Source organism: Pseudophryne corroboree, chromosome 10 (genome assembly GCF_028390025.1).
Source record: "Pseudophryne corroboree isolate aPseCor3 chromosome 10, aPseCor3.hap2, whole genome shotgun sequence".
Classification (NCBI taxonomy): Eukaryota; Metazoa; Chordata; class Amphibia; order Anura; family Myobatrachidae; genus Pseudophryne; species Pseudophryne corroboree.
The window spans coordinates 378142353-378156049 of record NC_086453.1 but is presented as its reverse complement, the minus strand read 5'-3'; the positions used below and the strand labels follow the sequence as shown (position 1 = coordinate 378156049).

Here is a 13697-nt window from a genome sequence, read left to right as displayed (position 1 = left end):
GTAGGAACAATCGGTCTGATTCAGGTCCCGTCGCTGTAAGGGCAGAGTAGGAACAATCGAACTGATTCAGGTCCCGTCGCTGTAAGGGCAGAGTAGGAACAATCGGTCTGATTCAGGTCCCGTCGCTGTAAGGGCAGAGTATGAACAATCGGTCTGATTCAGGTCCCGTCGCTGTAAGGGCAGAGTAGGAACAATCGGTCTGATTCAGGTCCCGTCGCTGTAAGGGCAGAGTATGAACAATCGGTCTGATTCAGGTCCCGTCGCTGTAAGGGCAGAGTATGAACAATCGGTCTGATTCAGGTCCCGTCACTGTAAGGGCAGAGTAGGAACAATCGGTCTGATTCAGGTCCCGTCGCTGTAAGGGCAGGGTAGGAACAATCGGTCTGATTCAGGTCCCGTCGCTGTAAGGGCAGAGTAGGAACAATCGGCCTGATTCAGGTCCCGTCACTGTAAGGGCAGAGTAGGAACAATTGGTTTGATTCAGGTCCTGTCGCTGTAAGGGCAGAGTATGAACAATCGGTCTGATTCAGGTCCCGTCGCTGTAAGGGCAGAGTATGAACAATCGGTCTGATTCAGGTCCCGTCGCTGTAAGGGTAGAGTATGAACAATCGGTCTGATTCAGGTCCCGTTGCTGTAAGGGCAGAGTATGAACAATCGGTCTGATTCAGGTCCCGTCGCTGTAAGGGCAGAGTAGGAACAATCGGTCTGATTCAGGTCCCGTCGCTGTAAGGGCAGAGTATGAACAATCGGTCTGATTCAGGTCCCGTCGCTGTAAGGGCAGAGTATGAACAATCGGTCTGATTCAGGTCCCGTCACTGTAAGGGCAGAGTAGGAACAATCGGTCTGATTCAGGTCCCGTCGCTGTAAGGGCAGAGTAGGAACAATCGGTCTGATTCAGGTCCCGTCACTGTAAGGGCAGAGTAGGAACAATCGGTCTGATTCAGGACCCGTCGCTGTAAGGGCAGAGTAGGAACAATCGGTCTGATTCAGGTCCCGTCGCTGTAATGGCAGAGTATGAACAATCGGTCTGATTCAGGACCCGTCGCTGTAAGGGCAGAGTAGGAACAATCGGTCTGATTCAGGTCCCGTCACTGTAAGGGCAGAGTAGGAACAATCGGTCTGATTCAGGACCCGTCGCTGTAAGGGCAGAGTAGGAACAATCGGTCTGATTCAGGTCCCGTCGCTGTAAGGGCAGAGTAGGAACAATCAGTCTGATTCAGGTCCAGTCGCTGTAAGGGCAGGGTAGGAACAATCGGTCAGATTCAGGTCCCGTCACTGTAAGGGCAGAGTATGAACAATCGGTCTGATTCAGGTCCCGTCGCTGTAAGGGCAAAGTAGGAACAATCGGTCTGATTCAGGTCCCGTCGCTGTAAGGGCAGAGTAGGAACAATCGGTCTGATTCAGGTCCCGTCGCTGTAAGGGCAGAGTAGGAACAATCGGCCTGATTCAGGTCCCATCGCTGTAAGGGCAGAGTATGAACAATCGGTCTGATTCAGGTCCCGTCGCTGTAAGGGCAGAGTATGAACAATCGGCCTGATTCAGGTCCCGTCTCTGTAAGAGCAGAGTAGGAACAATCGGTCTGATTCAGGTCCCGTCGCTGTAAGGGCAGAGTAGGAACAATCGGCCTGATTCAGGTCCCGTCACTGTAAGGGCAGACTAGGAACAATCGGTCTGATTCAGGACCTGTCGCTGTAAGGGCAGAGTAGGAACAATCGGTCTGATTCAGGTCCCGTCGCTGTAAGGGCAGAGTAGGAACAATCGGTCTGATTCAGGTCCCGTCGCTGTAAGGGCAGAGTATGAACAATCGGTCTGATTCAGGTCCCGTCGCTGTAAGGGCAGAGTATGAACAATCGGTCTGATTCAGGTCCCGTCACTGTAAGGGCAGAGTAGGAACAATCGGTCTGATTCAGGTCCCGTCGCTGTAAGGGCAGGGTAGGAACAATCGGTCTGATTCAGGTCCCGTCGCTGTAAGGGCAGAGTAGGAACAATCGGCCTGATTCAGGTCCCGTCACTGTAAGGGCAGAGTAGGAACAATTGGTTTGATTCAGGTCCTGTCGCTGTAAGGGCAGAGTATGAACAATCGGTCTGATTCAGGTCCCATCGCTGTAAGGGCAGAGTATGAACAATCGGTCTGATTCAGGTCCCGTCGCTGTAAGGGTAGAGTATGAACAATCGGTCTGATTCAGGTCCCGTCGCTGTAAGGGCAGAGTATGAACAATCGGTCTGATTCAGGTCCCGTCGCTGTAAGGGCAGAGTAGGAACAATCGGTCTGATTTAGGTCCCGTCGCTGTAAGGGCAGAGTAGGAACAATCGGCCTGATTCAGGTCCCATCGCTGTAAGGGCAGAGTATGAACAATCGGTCTGATTCAGGTCCCGTCGCTGTAAGGGCAAAGTAGGAACAATCGGTCTGATTCAGGTCCCGTCGCTGTAAGGGCAGAGTAGGAACAATCGGTCTGATTCAGGTCCCGTCGCTGTAAGGGCAGAGTAGGAACAATCGGCCTGATTCAGGTCCCATCGCTGTAAGGGCAGAGTATGAACAATCGGTCTGATTCAGGTCCCGTCGCTGTAAGGGCAGAGTATGAACAATCGGCCTGATTCAGGTCCCGTCTCTGTAAGAGCAGAGTAGGAACAATCGGTCTGATTCAGGTCCCGTCGCTGTAAGGGCAGAGTAGGAACAATCGGCCTGATTCAGGTCCCGTCACTGTAAGGGCAGACTAGGAACAATCGGTCTGATTCAGGACCTGTCGCTGTAAGGGCAGAGTAGGAACAATCGGTCTGATTCAGGTCCCGTCGCTGTAAGGGCAGAGTAGGAACAATCGGTCTGATTCAGGTCCCGTCGCTGTAAGGGCAGAGTATGAACAATCGGTCTGATTCAGGTCCCGTCGCTGTAAGGGCAGAGTATGAACAATCGGTCTGATTCAGGTCCCGTCACTGTAAGGGCAGAGTAGGAACAATCGGTCTGATTCAGGTCCCGTCGCTGTAAGGGCAGGGTAGGAACAATCGGTCTGATTCAGGTCCCGTCGCTGTAAGGGCAGAGTAGGAACAATCGGCCTGATTCAGGTCCCGTCACTGTAAGGGCAGAGTAGGAACAATTGGTTTGATTCAGGTCCTGTCGCTGTAAGGGCAGAGTATGAACAATCGGTCTGATTCAGGTCCCATCGCTGTAAGGGCAGAGTATGAACAATCGGTCTGATTCAGGTCCCGTCGCTGTAAGGGTAGAGTATGAACAATCGGTCTGATTCAGGTCCCGTCGCTGTAAGGGCAGAGTATGAACAATCGGTCTGATTCAGGTCCCGTCGCTGTAAGGGCAGAGTAGGAACAATCGGTCTGATTTAGGTCCCGTCGCTGTAAGGGCAGAGTATGAACAATCGGTCTGATTCAGGTCACGTCGCTGTAAGGGCAGAGTATGAACAATCGGTCTGATTCAGGTCCCGTCACTGTAAGGGCAGAGTAGGAACAATCGGTCTGATTCAGGTCCCGTCGCTGTAAGGGCAGGGTAGGAACAATCGGTCTGATTCAGGTCCCGTCGCTGTAAGGGCAGAGTAGGAACAATCGGCCTGATTCAGGTCCCGTCACTGTAAGGGCAGAGTAGGAACAATCGGTTTGATTCAGGTCCTGTCACTGTAAGGGCAGAGTATGAACAATCGGTCTGATTCAGGTCCCGTCGCTGTAAGGGCAGAGTATGAACAATCGGCCTGCTTCAGGTCCCGTCGCTGTAAGGGCAGAGTAGGAACAATCGGTCTGATTCAGGTCCCGTCGCTGTAAGGGCAGAGTATGAACAATCGGCCTGATTCAGGTCCCATCGCTGTAAGGGCAGAGTATGAACAATCGGTCTGATTCAGGTCCCGTCGCTGTAAGGGCAGAGTAGGAACAATCGGTCTGATTCAGGTCCCGTCGCTGTAAGGGCAGAGTAGGAACAATCGGTCTGATTCAGGTCCCGTCACTGTAAGGGCAGAGTAGGAACAATCGGTCTGATTCAGGACCCGTCGCTGTAAGGGCAGAGTAGGAACAATCGGTCTGATTCAGGTCCCGTCGCTGTAATGGCAGAGTATGAACAATCGGTCTGATTCAGGACCCGTCGCTGTAAGGGCAGAGTAGGAACAATCGGTCTGATTCAGGTCCCGTCACTGTAAGGGCAGAGTAGGAACAATCGGTCTGATTCAGGACCCGTCGCTGTAAGGGCAGAGTAGGAACAATCGGTCTGATTCAGGTCCCGTCGCTGTAAGGGCAGAGTAGGAACAATCAGTCTGATTCAGGTCCAGTCGCTGTAAGGGCAGGGTAGGAACAATCGGTCTGATTCAGGTCCCGTCACTGTAAGGGCAGAGTATGAACAATCGGTCTGATTCAGGTCCCGTCGCTGTAAGGGCAAAGTAGGAACAATCGGTCTGATTCAGGTCCCGTAGCTGTAAGGGCAGAGTAGGAACAATCGGTCTGATTCAGGTCCCGTCGCTGTAAGGGCAGAGTAGGAACAATCGGCCTGATTCAGGTCCCATCGCTGTAAGGGCAGAGTATGAACAATCGGTCTGATTCAGGTCCCGTCGCTGTAAGGGCAGAGTATGAACAATCGGCCTGATTCAGGTCCCGTCTCTCTAAGAGCAGAGTAGGAACAATCGGTCTGATTCAGGTCCCGTCGCTGTAAGGGCAGAGTAGGAACAATCGGCCTGATTCAGGTCCCGTCACTGTAAGGGCAGACTAGGAACAATCGGTCTGATTCAGGACCTGTCGCTGTAAGGGCAGAGTAGGAACAATCGGTCTGATTCAGGACCTGTCGCTGTAAGGGCAGGGTAGGAACAATCGGTCTGATTCAGGTCCCATCGCTGTAAGGGCAGAGTATGCGAAATCGGCCTGATTCAGGTCCCGTCGCTGTATGGGCAGAGTATGAACAATCGGTCTGATTCAGGTCCCGTCACTGTAAGGGCAGAGTAGGAACAATCGGTTTGATTCAGGTCCCATCGCTGTAAGGGCAGGGTAGGAACAATCGGTCTGATTCAGGTCCTGTCGCTGTAAGGGCAGAGTATGAACAATCGGTCTGATTCAGGTCCCGTCACTGTAAGGGCATAGTATGAACAATCGGTCTGATTCAGGTCCCGTCACTGTAAGGGTAGAGTATGAACAATCGGCCTGATTCAGGTCCCGTCACTGTAAGGGCAGAGTAGGAACAATCGGTCTGATTCAGGTCCCGTCACTGAAAGGGCAGAGTAGGAACAATCGGTCTGATTCAGGTCCCGTCACTGAAAGGGCAGAGTAGGAACAATCGGTCTGATTCAGGTCCCGTCGCTGTAAGGGCAGAGTAGGAACAATCGGCCTGATTCAGGTCCCGTCGCTGTAAGGGCAGAGTAGGAACAATCGGTCTGATTCAGGTCCCGTCGCTGTAAGGGCAGAGTATGAACAATCGGTCTGATTCAGGTCCCGTCGCTGTAAGGGCAGAGTAGGAACAATCGGTCTGATTCAGGTCCCGTCGCTGTAAGGGCAGAGTATGAACAATCGGTCTGATTCAGGTCCCGTCGCTGTAAGGGCAGAGTATGAACAATCGGTCTGATTCAGGTCCCGTCACTGTAAGGGCAGAGTAGGAACAATCGGTCTGATTCAGGTCCCGTCGCTGTAAGGGCAGGGTAGGAACAATCGGTCTGATTCAGGTCCCGTCGCTGTAAGGGCAGAGTAGGAACAATCGGCCTGATTCAGGTCCCGTCACTGTAAGGGCAGAGTAGGAACAATTGGTTTGATTCAGGTCCTGTCGCTGTAAGGGCAGAGTATGAACAATCGGTCTGATTCAGGTCCCGTCGCTGTAAGGGCAGAGTAGGAACAATCGGCCTGATTCAGGTCCCGTCGCTGTAAGGGCAGAGTAGGAACAATCGGTCTGATTCAGGTCCCGTCGCTGTAAGGGCAGAGTATGAACAATCGGTCTGATTCAGGTCCCATCGCTGTAAGGGCAGAGTATGAACAATCGGTCTGATTCAGGTCCCGTCGCTGTAAGGGCAGAGTAGGAACAATCGGTCTGATTCAGGTCCCGTCGCTGTAAGGGCAGAGTAGGAACAATCGGTCTGATTCAGGTCCCGTCACTGTAAGGGCAGAGTAGGAACAATCGGTCTGATTCAGGACCCGTCGCTGTAAGGGCAGAGTAGGAACAATCTGTCTGATTCAGGTCCCGTCGCTGTAATGGCAGAGTATGAACAATCGGTCTGATTCAGGACCCGTCGCTGTAAGGGCAGAGTAGGAACAATCGGTCTGATTCAGGTCCCGTCACTGTAAGGGCAGAGTAGGAACAATCGGTCTGATTCAGGACCCGTCGCTGTAAGGGCAGAGTAGGAACAATCGGTCTGATTCAGGTCCCGTCGCTGTAAGGGCAGAGTAGGAACAATCAGTCTGATTCAGGTCCAGTCGCTGTAAGGGCAGGGTAGGAACAATCGGTCTGATTCAGGTCCCGTCACTGTAAGGGCAGAGTATGAACAATCGGTCTGATTCAGGTCCCGTCGCTGTAAGGGCAAAGTAGGAACAATCGGTCTGATTCAGGTCCCGTCGCTGTAAGGGCAGAGTAGGAACAATCGGTCTGATTCAGGTCCCGTCGCTGTAAGGGCAGAGTAGGAACAATCGGCCTGATTCAGGTCCCATCGCTGTAAGGGCAGAGTATGAACAATCGGTCTGATTCAGGTCCCGTCGCTGTAAGGGCAGAGTATGAACAATCGGCCTGATTCAGGTCCCGTCTCTGTAAGAGCAGAGTAGGAACAATCGGTCTGATTCAGGTCCCGTCGCTGTAAGGGCAGAGTAGGAACAATCGGCCTGATTCAGGTCCCGTCACTGTAAGGGCAGACTAGGAACAATCGGTCTGATTCAGGACCTGTCGCTGTAAGGGCAGAGTAGGAACAATCGTTCTGATTCAGGACCTGTCGCTGTAAGGGCAGGGTAGGAACAATCGGTCTGATTCAGGTCCCATCGCTGTAAGGGCAGAGTATGCGAAATCGGCCTGATTCAGGTCCCGTCGCTGTATGGGCAGAGTAGGAACAATCGGTCTGATTCAGGTCCCGTCACTGTAAGGGCAGAGTAGGAACAATCGGTTTGATTCAGGTCCCATCGCTGTAAGGGCAGGGTAGGAACAATCGGTCTGATTCAGGTCCTGTCGCTGTAAGGGCAGAGTATGAACAATCGGTCTGATTCAGGACCCGTCGCTGTAAGGGCAGAGTAGGAACAATCGGTCTGATTCAGGTCCCGTCGCTGTAAGGGCAGAGTAGGAACAATCAGTCTGATTCAGGTCCAGTCGCTGTAAGGGCAGGGTAGGAACAATCGGTCTGATTCAGGTCCCGTCACTGTAAGGGCAGAGTATGAACAATCGGTCTGATTCAGGTCCCGTCGCTGTAAGGGCAAAGTAGGAACAATCGGTCTGATTCAGGTCCCGTCGCTGTAAGGGCAGAGTAGGAACAATCGGTCTGATTCAGGTCCCGTCGCTGTAAGGGCAGAGTAGGAACAATCGGCCTGATTCAGGTCCCATCGCTGTAAGGGCAGAGTATGAACAATCGGTCTGATTCAGGTCCCGTCGCTGTAAGGGCAGAGTATGAACAATCGGCCTGATTCAGGTCCCGTCTCTGTAAGAGCAGAGTAGGAACAATCGGTCTGATTCAGGTCCCGTCGCTGTAAGGGCAGAGTAGGAACAATCGGCCTGATTCAGGTCCCGTCACTGTAAGGGCAGACTAGGAACAATCGGTCTGATTCAGGACCTGTCGCTGTAAGGGCAGAGTAGGAACAATCGTTCTGATTCAGGACCTGTCGCTGTAAGGGCAGGGTAGGAACAATCGGTCTGATTCAGGTCCCATCGCTGTAAGGGCAGAGTATGCGAAATCGGCCTGATTCAGGTCCCGTCGCTGTATGGGCAGAGTAGGAACAATCGGTCTGATTCAGGTCCCGTCACTGTAAGGGCAGAGTAGGAACAATCGGTTTGATTCAGGTCCCATCGCTGTAAGGGCAGGGTAGGAACAATCGGTCTGATTCAGGTCCTGTCGCTGTAAGGGCAGAGTATGAACAATCGGTCTGATTCAGGTCCCGTCACTGTAAGGGTAGAGTATGAACAATCGGCCTGATTCAGGTCCCGTCACTGTAAGGGCAGAGTAGGAACAATCGGTCTGATTCAGGTCCCGTCACTGAAAGGGCAGAGTAGGAACAATCGGTCTGATTCAGGTCCCGTCACTGAAAGGGCAGAGTAGGAACAATCGGTTTGATTCAGGTCCCATCGCTGTAAGGGCAGGGTAGGAACAATCGGTCTGATTCAGGTCCTGTCACTGTAAGGGCATAGTATGAACAATCGGTCTGATTCAGGTCCCGTCACTGTAAGGGTAGAGTATGAACAATCGGCCTGATTCAGGTCCCGTCACTGTAAGGGCAGAGTAGGAACAATCGGTCTGATTCAGGTCCCGTCACTGAAAGGGCAGAGTAGGAACAATCGGTCTGATTCAGGTCCCGTCACTGAAAGGGCAGAGTAGGAACAATCGGTCTGATTCAGGTCCCGTCGCTGTAAGGGCAGAGTAGGAACAATCGGCCTGATTCAGGTCCCGTCGCTGTAAGGGCAGAGTAGGAACAATCGGTCTGATTCAGGTCCCGTCGCTGTAAGGGCAGAGTAGGAACAATCGGTCTGATTCAGGTCCCGTCGCTGTAAGGGTAAAGTATGAACAATCGGTCTGATTCAGGTCCCGTCACTGTAAGGGCAGAGTAGGAACAATCAGTCTGATTCAGGTCCCATCGCTGTAAGGGCAGAGTAGGAACAATCGGTCTGATTCAGGTCCCGTCGCTGTAAGGGTAAAGTATGAACAATCGGTCTGATTCAGGTCCCGTCACTGTAAGGGCAGAGTAGGAACAATCGGTCTGATTCAGGTCCCGTCACTGTAAGGGCAGAGTATGAACAATCGGTCTGATTCAGGACCCGTCGCTGTAAGGGCAGGGTAGGAACAATCGGTCTGATTCAGGTCCCGTTGCTGTAAGGGCAGAGTATGAACAATCGGTCTGATTCAGGTCCCGTCACTGTAAGGGTAAAGTCTCAGTGTGTCGATGTTCGGTACATTGCGCATGTGCGGGACGCAGACTGTGCATTTATAGTACGGGTCCTGCGTCCTTGCACACAGTAAGGCTTTGGTGGCGGGGAGGGGACGCAGCCAAAGATCACATTACCTAGTCACCCACTAGAGGAGACCACCAACATGCATCTCCGATTCTCCTGGACGTCTCCCTTCCAGGTATCCGCAATGCTAGGGGCAATATCAAGCATCTGGGCACTAATAGTCACTACACAGGGAACTTCTAGCGAGCAGCCAGTGTGTGCATGTATTACACTGCATATAGCATTGCTCCGTCTGCCCTGAGCTGCACTTTCTATCCCCTCCTATGTTCTACATGTAAGGCTGACGCGTTCTGTACGCACCCATCTGTACCCAGGTATTACACAGCCCTACTATGGGAAGAATCCCCATCTTACTGCACAGACAGAGTGGGGTCAATTTACTAAGGTGTGAGTTTTTTTTAGAACTGGTGATGTTACCTATAGCAACCAATCAGATTCTACCTAATATCTTCTAGAAGTACCAAGATAAATGTTAAGTAGAATCTGATTGGTTGCTATGAGCAACATCAACAGTTCTAAAATCCTCCCACCTTAGTAAATTTACCCCATTGTAGTGCGTAATGTAGATTGTATCATAATACTGTATTAGCACCGCCTCTGCATAACCTGGAACAATGAGCTCCGCCCACATGTTGCACTCTGTGTAATGACATCACCTGGGTCACACGGCAGACAGTCCTCAGCGCGGTGACTTCCTCTCTGTGGATTGTATGTGCCTCGGGGACATGGGAATTGCTCAGGAGAGATTGTCCCTGCAGGACAGTAGAAGCCGCGAGGACACTCGTTACCCTCCAGAGAGGCGCTGTTTCCAGAGCAAAAGAACCTGAGGTCCAAGAAGATGTAAATTATGAATCATTACTGCATAGACAGACACGTCTACAAACTGCACACAATATATATATATATATCTTACCCTTCTGTGCAAGGCTGGCAAACACCTTGTCGTTCTATAGGGTTATACGTTCCGGGAGGACAGGGCTGAGGAGCAGCGGAGCCAGCGGGGCAGAAATGTCCTGGAAAATAATCACACAAGAGTTCCCCTTACACATGAGGAGCGTGGAATCAGCGTCATCTCCCAGTGCCCAGAGAGACTGCTCTGAGGCATTACCTGGCGGGCATGGACCTCCCATAACGCCCACAGAAGGCAGATGAGGAGACGTAGAAGAGGAGACACAGTAGAAGCCTCCAGAACATGGTCCAGATGGTATCACTAGTCCAGGAGAGTCGCAGTAATGTCCAGGAGGACACGAGGAGCACTCAGACTGTTATATGGGATAACACATTATAAACGTTACTGACGGCATCGTTATTACCGTAACCCTACCTCTGAGCGCGGCTCCGTCCTCCAGTATAAACGTTACTGACGCTGTGTTATTACAGTAACCCTACCTCTGAGCGCGGCTCCGTCCTCCAGTATAAACATTACTGACGCTGTGTTATTACAGTAACCCTACCTCTGAGCGCAGCTCCGTCCTCCAGTATAAACGTTACTGACGCTGTGTTATTACAGTAACCCTACCTCTGAGCGCGGCTCCGTCCTCCAGTATAAACGTTACTGACGCTGTGTTATTACAGTAACCCTACCTCTGAGCGCGGCTCCATCCTCCAGTATAAACGTTACTGACGCTGTGTTATTACAGTAACCCTACCTCTGAGCGCGGCTCCGTCCTCCAGTATAAACGTTACTGACGCTGTGTTATTACGGTAACCCTACCTCTGAGCGCGGCTCCGTCCTCCAGTATAAACGTTACTGACGCTGTGTTATTACAGTAACCCTACCTCTGAGCGCGGCTCCAACCTCCAGTATAAACGTTACTGACGCTGTGTTATTACAGTAACCCTACCTCTGAGCGCGGCTCCGTCCTCCAGTATAAACGTTACTGACGCTGTGTTATTACAGTAACCCTACCTCTGAGCGCGGCTCCGTCCTCCAGTATAAACGTTACTGACGCTGTGTTATTACAGTAACCCTACCTCTGAGCGCGGCTCCGTCCTCCAGTATAAACGTTACTGACGCTGTGTTATTACAGGTACCCTACCTCTGAGCGCGGCTCCGTCCTCCAGTATAAACGTTACTGACGCTGTGTTATTACAGTAACCCTACCTCTGAGCGCGGCTCCGTCCTCCAGTATAAACGTTACTGACGCTGTGTTATTACAGTAACCCTACCTCTGAGCGCGGCTCCATCCTCCAGTATAAACGTTACTGACGCTGTGTTATTACAGTAACCCTACCTCTGAGCGCGGCTCCGTCCTCCAGTATAAACGTTACTGACGCTGTGTTATTACAGTAACACTACCTCTGAGCGCGGCTCCGTCCTCCAGTATAAACGTTACTGACGCTGTGTTATTACAGTAACCCTACCTCTGAGCGCGGCTCCATCCTCCAGTATAAACGTTACTGACGCTGTGTTATTACAGTAACCTTACCTCTGAGCGCGGCTCCGTCCTCCAGTATAAACGTTACTGACGCTGTGTTATTACAGTAACACTACCTCTGAGCGCGGCTCCGTCCTCCAGTATAAACGTTACTGACGCTGTGTTATTACAGTAACACTACCTCTGAGCGCGGCTCCGTCCTCCAGTATAAACGTTACTGACGCTGTGTTATTACAGTAACCCTACCTCTGAGCGCGGCTCCATCCTCCAGTATAAACGTTACTGACGCTGTGTTATTACAGTAATCCTACCTCTGAGCGCGGCTCCGTCCTCCAGTATAAATGTTACTGACGCTGTGTTATTACAGTAACCCTACCTCTGAGCGCGGCTCCATCCTCCAGTATAAACGTTACTGACGCTGTGTTATTACAGTAACACTACCTCTGAGCGCGGCTCCATCCTCCAGTATAAACGTTACTGACGCTGTGTTATTACAGTAACCCTACCTCTGAGCGCGGCTCCATCCTCCAGTATAAACGTTACTGACGCTGTGTTATTACAGTAACCCTACCTCTGAGCGCGGCTCCGTCCTCCAGTATAAACGTTACTGACGCTGTGTTATTACAGTAACCCTACCTCTGAGCGCGGCTCCATCCTCCAGTATAAACGTTACTGACGCTGTGTTATTACAGTAACCCTACCTCTGAGCGCGGCTCCATCCTCCAGTATAAACGTTACTGACGCTGTGTTATTACAGTAACCCTACCTCTGAGCGCGGCTCCGTCCTCCAGTATAAATGTTACTGACGCTGTGTTATTACAGTAACCCTACCTCTGAGCGCGGCTCCATCCTCCAGTATAAACGTTACTGACGCTGTGTTATTACAGTAACCCTACCTCTGAGCGCGGCTCCGTCCTCCAGTATAAACGTTACTGACGCTGTGTTATTACAGTAACCCTACCTCTGAGCGCGGCTCCGTCCTCCAGTATAAACGTTACTGACGCTGTGTTATTACAGTAACCCTACCTCTGAGCGCGGCTCCGTCCTCCAGTATAAACGTTACTGACGCTGTGTTATTACAGTAACCCTACCTCTGAGCGCGGCTCCATCCTCCAGTATAAACGTTACTGACGCTGTGTTATTACAGTAACCCTACCTCTGAGCGCGGCTCCATCCTCCAGTATAAACGTTACTGACGCTGTGTTATTACAGTAACCCTACCTCTGAGCGCGGCTCCGTCCTCCAGTATAAACGTTACTGACGCTGTGTTATTACAGTAACCCTACCTCTGAGCGCGGCTCCATCCTCCAGTATAAACGTTACTGACGCTGTGTTATTACAGTAACCCTACCTCTGAGCGCGGCTCCATCCTCCAGTATAAACGTTACTGACGCTGTGTTATTACAGTAACCCTACCTCTGAGCGCGGCTCCGTCCTCCAGTATAAACGTTACTGACGCTGTGTTATTACAGTAACCCTACCTCTGAGCGCGGCTCCATCCTCCAGTATAAACGTTACTGACGCTGTGTTATTACAGTAACCCTACCTCTGAGCGCGGCTCCATCCTCCAGTATAAACGTTACTGACGCTGTGTTATTACAGTAACCCTACCTCTGAGCGCGGCTCCGTCCTCCAGTATAAACGTTACTGACGCTGTGTTATTACAGTAACCCTACCTCTGAGCGCGGCTCCATCCTCCAGTATAAACGTTACTGACGCTGTGTTATTACAGTAACCCTACCTCTGAGCGCGGCTCCATCCTCCAGTATAAACGTTACTGACGCTGTGTTATTACAGTAACCCTACCTCTGAGCGCGGCTCCATCCTCCAGTATAAACGTTACTGACGCTGTGTTATTACAGTAACTCTACCTCTGAGCGCGGCTCCATCCTCCAGTATAAACGTTACTGACGCTGTGTTATTACAGTAACCCTACCTCTGAGCGCGGCTCCATCCTCCAGTATAAACGTTACTGACGCTGTGTTATTACAGTAACCCTACCTCTGAGCGCGGCTCCGTCCTCCAGTATAAACGTTACTGACGCTGTGTTATTACAGTAACTCTACCTCTGAGCGCGGCTCTGTCCTCCAGTATAAACGTTACTGACGCTGTGTTATTACAGTAACCCTACCTCTGAGCGCGGCTCCATCCTCCAGTATAAACGTTACTGACGCTGTGTTATTACAGTAACCCTACCTCTGAGCGCGGCTCCATCCTCC

At 51.5% G+C, this 13697-nt stretch overlaps 1 protein-coding gene across 1 annotated transcript in view; it reads right to left on the bottom strand.

Annotated features, from left to right (window-relative positions):
- Positions 1–10230, bottom strand: part of LOC134965399 (zonadhesin-like) — a 44216-nt gene extending 33986 nt beyond the window's left edge. Inside the window, exons 1-3 of the mRNA XM_063941860.1 lie at positions 10209–10230; positions 10014–10113; positions 9757–9923 (exon numbers count right to left, since the gene is read on the bottom strand). Coding sequence (XP_063797930.1) covers positions 9757–9923; positions 10014–10113; positions 10209–10230 — 289 coding nt within the window. The remainder of the gene's footprint in view (positions 1–9756; positions 9924–10013; positions 10114–10208) is intronic.
- Between the last annotated feature and the right edge of the window lie 3467 nt (positions 10231–13697).